This window comes from Chrysochloris asiatica, unplaced genomic scaffold, assembly GCF_000296735.1.
Source record: "Chrysochloris asiatica unplaced genomic scaffold, ChrAsi1.0 scaffold00029, whole genome shotgun sequence".
In the NCBI taxonomy this organism is placed as follows: domain Eukaryota; kingdom Metazoa; phylum Chordata; class Mammalia; order Afrosoricida; family Chrysochloridae; genus Chrysochloris; species Chrysochloris asiatica.
This window is the reverse complement of record NW_006408547.1, coordinates 23,674,424-23,683,552: the sequence shown is the minus strand read 5'-3', so window position 1 is coordinate 23,683,552 and position 9,129 is coordinate 23,674,424. Positions and strand designations below refer to the sequence as shown.

General features: G+C 41.6%; 1 protein-coding gene across 1 annotated transcript in view; it reads right to left on the bottom strand.

Moving 5' to 3' along the window:
- Positions 1 to 9,129, bottom strand: part of CUL4A (cullin 4A) — a 72,903-nt gene that overhangs the window by 14,736 nt on the left and 49,038 nt on the right. The window contains exons 12-15 of the mRNA XM_006851519.1: positions 7,383 to 7,487; positions 6,944 to 7,054; positions 6,632 to 6,717; positions 5,539 to 5,646 (exon numbers count right to left, since the gene is read on the bottom strand). Of these exons, the coding sequence (XP_006851582.1) occupies positions 5,539 to 5,646; positions 6,632 to 6,717; positions 6,944 to 7,054; positions 7,383 to 7,487 (410 nt within the window). The remainder of the gene's footprint in view (positions 1 to 5,538; positions 5,647 to 6,631; positions 6,718 to 6,943; positions 7,055 to 7,382; positions 7,488 to 9,129) is intronic.

The following is a 9,129-nucleotide window of genomic DNA, read 5'->3' as shown; positions in this document are numbered from 1 at the left end:
AAAAAAATCCCAACAAAAAAAAAGTCCAGTCCCAGAAGGCTTTACGGATTGTTGTTGTTGTTGTGTGCCGTGGAGTCGGTTCCTACCATAGTGACCCTGTAGAGGGATTCCGAGGTTGTAAATCTTTACCGGAGCAGAAAGCCTCATCTTTCTCCCGTGGAACAGCTGGTAGTTTAGAGCTGCTGACCTTGAGCTGACACTGAGTCTACTCCAACTATTCCAGAACATTAAAAAGGGAGGGGAATTCATGAATATATTTTATGAAGCAAGCAAGCATGCCAGAACCATACAAAGACATCACTAAAAAGAAAATTATACACCTTTCTCCTCAGAAACCCTATACAGGTCGCTATGGGTCAGAACTGACTCTATGGCACTTAACAACAACAACAACAACATCCCGCATGAACAAAGATGCAGAAAATTCTCAACAAAAGACTAGAATTCAACAACGTATCAAAAAAATAATACACTATGATCAAGCGGGATTCAAACCAGGGATGCAAGATGGTTCAGTATTAGAAAAACAATGATTGTAATCTACCATGTAAATAAAATAAAGGGAAAGAACCACGTGACCGTATCAGTTAAAACAGAAAAGGCATTTGACAAAATCCAACATCCAATCCTGATAAAAACAGGAATACAAGAGAAATTCCTTAACATGATTATGGGCATATGGGTACTATAGGTAAGCATTGAACTTTGTCCATAAGGTTGACAGTTCAACCACACCAGCTGCTCCTTGGAAACCCTATACAGGGCCTCTATGAGTCAGAACAGACTTGATGGATCTTAACAACAGCAACAACATACAAATCCAACAGCTGACATTACTCTCAGTGAGAAGGAGCTGAAAGCATTCCTGTTGTGAATAGGAACCAGACAGGGATGCCCTATCCACCACTCTTAGCATAAGCAAAGGCTGTGAGGCAGACACATGACCTGCGCGGTGTTTCGTTCTGTTGTGAGTAGGGTCGCTGTTGAGTCGGTACTGACTCAGTGGTACATAACAACAGGATAAGCCCTGAACCGCTAATCACAAGGTCGGCTCTCTTTTGACTCTTACACTGAAATCTTCTGATGCACTTCAGTGTTTAGTTGTTACAATGTCCCAATAATCTATTTGAGGGGAGTCCTGGTGTGGCGCTGTGGGTTAATGCATGGCTGCAAAGCCATTTGAACTGCAACATCAGTGGTTCAAGCTCACCAGCTGCTCCTTGGAAACCCTATACAGGGTCGCTATGGGACGGAATCGACTCAGCGGCACTTAACAACAACAACAACAACAAGAAAAAGACAAACAACTTAATTAAAAAATGGGCAGAGAACATGAACAGAGTCTTCGCCAAAGGAGACAATCAAGTGGCCAAAAAATACATGAAGAAATATTCAGTGTTTAGACAATACAGAGATGTAAAAATCCAAACAGCAATGAGATTTCATTTCACCCCAGCATGAAGAGCCAAGTTCAACCTCTGTACTGGGAATGTCTCCCCAAGAACCAGGGGCCACGCCACGAGCCGATTATACGCACAGCCATGTTCACCGCAGCACAAAGATGGAGGCAGTCTGAATGCCCATCAGTGGATGAACGGATAAACAAATTCTGGTGCATACTCATAACGGAATACTATGCAATGTGGAAGAATTAACAATGAATCTGCAAAAATACCTCTCAGTGTGGATGAACCTAGAGGACATTATGTTGAAGGAAATTAGACAATCACAAAAAGGCCCACTGTTGGACGAAGTTAAGAAAAGGTTTTCTTGCTAAAAGAAACATTCTATGATGGTTACCAGGGGTGGGAAAACAGGGAGAGTAAATCACTCGGGTGATGGGAAGGGAGGTTGGCTGGCCAATTATGAAGACAAGTGAAGACACAGGGAGGAATGCGGGGTTAAAGCAGGGAGAGGTAAGACATTGTGCTATCCACAACCCTGAACAACACTGTTCTAAGGGTAGATACACACACAGATACATAGGGTACGGGAGGGAGAGCGGGAACCTGCTACAGCGAAGATTACAGCTTCGGAAATTGTATGGGGCAGTCCCCCTGTCCTATGGGGTTGCCATGAGTTGAAATCAACTGACAGCAAACAAACAAACAAAAAAACAGTAAGAAAGCAAATGACTATCAGGTGCTGCTTCGAGGCACATGGACAGAAAGATTTAGCATCTCAGACGTGCAGCCAGAATGCTCCTTGGAGGCCAACATGCCCAAACTTCGACTTTCATACTTTGGACATATTGTCAGGAGGGAGCAGTCGCTGGAGAAGGATCTCATGTTTGGTTAATTAAGGTGGAGGGTCAGAGAAAAAGAGGAAGACCCCCAGCGAGATGGATTGGCCAAGTGGCAGCATCGATGGACACAAGCGTGGCAACAGAAGTGAGGTTGGCCCAGAATCAGGCAGTGTTTCGTTCTGCTGTGCATAAGGTCGCTATGGGTCGGTACCGACTTGATGGCACCTAACAACTACAACAACAACAAGTAGTATCCTGACTTGAATCGTGATGGAATATCCAACATGTGAGAGAAACTGAGACTGTCTATAAAAACTGGCCTGTATTTTCAAATATGTAAATATCGTGAAAGAAAAAGAAAAGCTGATCAAAGGAGAATGAAGACAGGACTACAAATTATACTATGGAACCCTGGACAGGCCCTTGTACTAGGAAAAAAGTTACAAAGCACATTAGAAAATGGATAAAAGTAGACTATGAACCTATATACTATGTTTCTGATTATGACAACTGCACTCGGTTAAGTTCTTAAGAAATAAACACTAACGTTGTTGTTGTGAAGTGCTGTTGAGTTGGTTCCGACCCATAGCGACCCTGTGTAGGGTTTCCAAGGAGTAGCTGGTGAGATTGAACTGCCGACCTTGCAGTTCAAATGGTTTTGCAGTTTGGCACATTAACCCACAGCACCTCACCAGTAAAAGGGCAAGTTGCAACCTATTCTTAAATGGCATAGGGAAAATAAAAAAAACAGAAGGAAAACCCCCCCAAGAGAATGGTAAAGCCCATGTAACAAAATGCTAACAACTTGGGTGAAGGCCGTGCATTTAGGGCTTGCTTAGACTAGTCTTGCAAAGATTCTGTAAGTCTCAATTATTTCCAAAATAAAGTTTAAAAACCTGCAAGGTACTAAGTGTTGTGCCAGAGGCAGGCACGGGTGGACTGGGCCCACAGACTTAGGTGCTTGATCCAAAGTGATGGAGTGAGGAGGTCAGAGAAGGTCTTCTGGCCCCAGTGACTATGGCAGTCAATCTTATTGAGTCTTCCCTAGGAAGAGAAAAGCAGTTTGTTTGGTCAGGGTACAGAGCCTTTCTGGAGAAGGAAGGTGGACTGAGGTTGAAACACCTGGAGGCAGAAGCATATTCGGTTTAGTATAAGTCACTGCCATCGAGTCAAGTCCGACTCACAGCAGTCCGGTTCAGGTTGTGAATCTTTACCAGAGCAGAAAGCCTCAGAGGTCTTCCACCGTCAGCTGGTAATGGATTTGAACTGCTGACCTTGAGCCACCAGGGCGCCGAGTGTACTGTGCCTGAAGCATAAGATACGTGTGGATGAGTGGCTAGCAGATTAGGCCTGACCATAAGAACGTTCTATGTCTATGGGAAGGTTTGGATTTTTTGTTTAACAATGTGCGTGTGTGGAGGGGAGGAGGAGGGAGGAGAATCAGAATTTTAAGCAGAAAAGTGACATTTCAGATGAAGTACAAAGGTGAGCAATCTGAAGGGACTGAATGAGGACAGTGCCTATCAGGATAAAGAAGAGAGGATTGAAGCAGGTGGAAGAGAACGGGGGTGGGGGGACCCAACTCCCTTGTTTCTGCCTTGGAAAGGCTGTCAGTAAAGACAGTGCCGCTGCCCACAGGATAACGAGATACACAGAGGAAGGGAAGGGGCAAGAGAGGAATTTTGGATGTCCTGAATTTGGGATGTCTGAGAATACTCCAAGCTGGCAACTTTATACACAAGCCTGAAGCTCCGACGCTGTTGTGGGCTGGCAGTTGGTTCGAGCCAAGTTCAGTGGGTGACTATGAAGAATGGAAGCACCCTGAGGAGTGAACGCTGAAGAACTTTTAACATTTCTAGGTTGAGAAAGAAGATACAGGCAACTGCCCAGTGGAGCAAGAAATAGAAAAAGTCAAGAACAAACATCATTTTAGACACTGAAGAAATTGTTTCAAGAGGAGGAAACAGCCAATGTCTAACTCCAGGCAGGCGATTTCGGCTCTCCATTCATACAACTTCACTTTCTTTGCTCTTTCTGTACCCTTCACTGTGGTGGTTGTTAAGTGCCGTCGAATTGGTTCTGACCCACAGTGACCCTATATACAGTTTCCGAGGAGAGACTGGTGGATTTGAACTGCTGACCTTTACTGCCTGTGAAAATATCCCTCAATTTATAAGCCAGTCTTACATGTCACCCTTCTCCAGGAAATCATCCCTGATTCTACACGAGAATCCATCTTGTTCCTTTTGCCCTGTCCTCTGAAGCCCTTTTCACACCTCACATTGTATCTAACTACTGGAGCACATGCCTGATTCTCCTGCTGAATTTGATGTCCTCTGAGCACAGGACTGTCTATCTGTGAATCCCCCACAGTGCCCAGTGATGACACGAGGCCAGCATGTAAGGCCCTAACCAACGCCATTTATATAGGAGTGCTGGCGTGGTGTTGTGGAGTTAATGTGCTGGACTGCAAAAATCCCTCTGAACTACAAGGTCAGCGGTTTAAGCTCACCAGCTGCTCTTTGGAAACCCTTTACAGGGTTGCTGTGGGTTGGAACCGACTCGACAGCACTTAACAACAGTAACAGAAATTAATAATTAGATATGTAACACTCATAACTCTACAAGCAAATGACTTTTTTTTCCCAGCTTTTTTTATTTAAGTTTTTATTAACTCAGATAAAACATTCATTCATTCATTATGTGGTGCTATAGGATACAAGGTCAGAGGTTCAAAGGCATCAGCTGCTCCTTGAAAACCATACACAAGTCATTATGAATCGGAATGGACTCAATGGCACGTAATAATAACAACTTTTTATAAACTGCTAAATGACTTTTTTTTTAAAAGGAATTTGCAATTTTATTCTCAGTTCAAAAGGAGGCAGATTGTTGAGACAAATTTCATCAAAAAGACAAAATGGGGTGGAAGCAGAAAACATTAGGCTAAATTCTTTAGAGACTTTTTTTTAAAGTCACTTTTCAGTGACTGCTGAGGGTGTGTGGTGCCTGACAACCTCACTAACAGTTAGCAAGTCAAGTCAGGCTAAGTCAGCAGGAGCCACAGAAAGACTGGGGTACAAGGTCATGTAGAGGGTGGTCACTTTGAAATGCTGCTCTCTAGACACTCCATCAAGAATATCTTGATGTTGAGAGTGTCACTTAAACATCCTCCCCCTTAAAGACTTCTTGAGGGAGAGCATGTCTGCGTGTGGTCTACGTCTAACAATGGAAACAGTCAACATTACGTGTATATTAAAAACACATGGCAACGTTGTCACTCACACACTTACTTCTGGAGTTAAATGCACTTCCATTGGTGTGTATGTAGGCCAGTACCCCATTGTGAGAATATTTACTGTTAGATCTATGGAGCCGGGATCACTTTGATTTTGCATATACTAAAAACAAAAAGAAAAAGCCAAGGTAATTATTTAAGAAACTTATGAAGAACAGTTATTAAAAACAAATGATGCAATTAGAAATAATTTCCTATTTGTGTTTAGTCTTCAGAAAATATTCCACTGGAGATGCATTGCCAAGTGATGTGTTCTAAAGTCACTTGAATGAAAACAGTTTTCTTCTTTTAGTATGTCAATGTAAATACTAGGCTCACTGAAGTAAAAGTTTTGTTATAACTTTTTTTTCCCCTCCAAATGAGTTGCTTTAATTCCAAGTGGAACAGAATTCTGGGCATAACTCAGCCTGAAGAGCAGCTCTGGCAGGGGTCTGGCCTGGGCTTACTGACTACACAGCTAAGACAGGACTAAAGAGAGGAACCACTGTAGGGTTTTTCTTCTTCTTTTATTTTCTTAAAAAGTTTATTCTTTAATGTACAATAGGGTTCAAGACAACACTTCAGTCTAACTCTAGGTGGCAAGAGCTGTTCCATCAGGGAATTCAGATGTTTAAACAGAAATGGCATCACGGGTCACAACGGCCACAGTCACAAAGAACAACTGATTTTCTGTCAGATTTCTTCATTCTACCTGTGGCCAGGGGCCCTTTTCCCGCAGCCTCGACTTTTACTTTTTAGAGTTTCTTCTGCTTTTCTTTTTGTTTCTGCTTGAAAGCCTTATCTTCCTCACCCATTTCCTTGTTCTGTTTTTCGAGTTGTTTCAGGGGCTTCTTCTTGCCACCGTCGCGGCCCGACATGGCGCCTGCTGTCCCTTCCCCATTCCTGCCACCCACCGAAAGCCTTATTGTCATTTTTAAGTGGTACTTTTTCTTTTACCTTTTCAATTTATTAATTGAATATGTAAAACATTAAAAGAGTAATTTTTAAGGACAAGGATTTTCTTATTTATTTTATACAATTCAAAGTTTTTCAGAAGCTGCTTTACTTGGGGGAACAAACAGAAACAAAACAGAAGCCAACCAACTCACCTGCTTAAAATGAACCATGATGTCTTTTGAAAGTTCCATGTCCTTGAACATGCCTTCCAGTTTGCTGGTAAAAGCAGCGCCACATTCTGTCGCAAAAGTAAAGGTCTTGTTTAAAATATATCAGAAACAACATGTTATCATTCCAAGAAGTTCTCTAAAAATAGGGGCAAGAAGCCCCAGATTTACATATGCTTGTCGTTGTTAGGTGCCATTGAGTCGGCACCGACCCATAGCGACCTTATGCACAGCAGAACGACACACTGCCCGATCCTGGGCCAACCTCACTGCGCGAGTCCATCGGTGCTTACTTACCATGTTTTAATTTTGACAGCATAGACTTCTCAGCATCCACAGAAGCACTTTTCCCAACCAGGAGTCTTTTTGCTAAATCTTTTTTATAAAATGCTTCAAAGACATCTTTACCTATTTATAACCAAATAAGAATACCATCAAATATTAGTTAGTATTTAAATGTCATACTTCAACTGCTGAAAAACCCTTAAAAAGTATTCATTTTAATACAAATCGACTGTACTGAAATAATACTGAAATTCCTGGGTTAAATTTCCCCAAAAAAATACTTTCAATTCAAATCAGTTGCTGTAAGATTTTATTTTCTGCATTAAGATGAAAATGGAAAAGGAATCTGTTAATTTATTCATGAAAAAATGGTGTCTACATACAGACATTTTGATTATATAACATTTTCTAAGTACCCAAGTTTAATAGAATTCTTCAGAATATTTCTTACCGTGAATAAACCTGAATATTATCATAATTTTATCAAGGATTCGCTCCAGTTCCTCGTCTGTTGCTTCTTTATTACCCGCTCTTAACTTTGAGTCAACATGCTTTGCTGTGAGATGAAGAGTTTAAATTATTTTAAAAACTAGCAGTCATTATATACACTCTTTTTAAACTAGAAAAAAGGACATCTTTAATTTGTATAAGCACAAAACTTACTTTCTAATCTTATTTTCGAAAATAGTCACTTTTAAATTAGGTAAGAATAAATACTTTCTAAAGTTTTAATTTCATCTCTCATACTTTGGACGTATTAGCAGAAGGATCCCTGGAGAAGGACATCATGCTTGGTACAGTGGAAGGTCAGTGAAAAAGAGGAAGGCCCCCAATGAGCTGGACGGGTACAGTGGCAGCAGCCACGGGCTGGAACAGCAAGGATTGTGAGGCTGGCCCAGCACCGGGCGGTGTTTGTTCGCTTGTGCCCGAGCTTGGTACTGACCCAATGGCACCAACAGTAACAAAGCTTTAACACAGCCAAAGAGTGAATTTTTACAGTCAGTTTAAGTATCTTTTCTTATTTCAGAGTGACAAGTTAATTTAATTACCTGCTTCGGTTTCATTACTGTTCCTGATACTAGAATCCCTTATTTTCAACATGTGGTATATATAATAAACTCAGACAAGAGTTTCTCCAAGAGAAAGACTTTTTCTTAGGGCTTCTATGGTCACAATAAAGGTGATAATGCTTTACTCCAGAATATAGAGTGATAGTCATTTTACTGTAGCTTTTTGTTTCTGAGACTATACAAATTAACCATGAGGAATTGCTTAAGGAAACGAGAGGCTGAAAGTCTCTAAACTTCTAAAACCTACAACTTCCAGAAGCACAAATTCCCAAGAGTTAAATATTAGGCTTCTTTTAGAGAAACTACAATACAAAAATGTGGTACCAAAGTCAAATAAAAGTGCCTTGTGAATTGGAATTTGTTATTTTTACATTATTTTAAGGGATAACACTATTTACCCTTTGACCAGCTGGTGAACACTGGGCATTTCCAATAGTGTTGTATGTCCATCAGGATAGCTATCCACTCGCTTTTGTCTCTCTTGGGTCAATAACTCAGAGTGGAATGGCTAGGTCATATGGTACGATTGCAGTCCCCTCCAGACAACAGTCGTCCAGATTCCTGTCTGTGGTTCCTAGTTCCACTCCACCCTCCTCCCCATCCCTTCTCAACTTCAGCCTTAGGGAAATGCTGCTCTTGTGATCTAGAGTGATTGACCAACACACAGTGAGCATGTCTGCCGAGTGCTGTTTTCCTCTATAGTCCTATCAACTGCTTATCAGACACCTGAAGGCAATAAGCTGATTGCTTATTACTCACTGTGTTTGCTGGAAAGGTAAATAAGTTCCTTTCCTGACTTGAAGGGGTCGAGGGTCATCGTCTCAGATCCTAAAGTATCTTTCTGACTAGTTAGCTGGGGCTTTTTTTAAAGAAATATAATTATGAGTTTTATTTCACATTTTCTGCCACTCTATCTGGGACCTTCTGATGAGATCCCTTGTACAGCAGTTGGCAGTGGTAACTGAGCACCACCATCTTAGTTCTTCTGGTCTCAGAGTCCTGGACACCGATGTGCGTCTGTTCCATGAGTCCAAATGACTCATCGACTCTACGCTTCAATTCGCATCACACTGCTCTCTTCTGCTCACAGCTGCATCTTATATGGCCTCTCTGGAACATTTAAGAGCC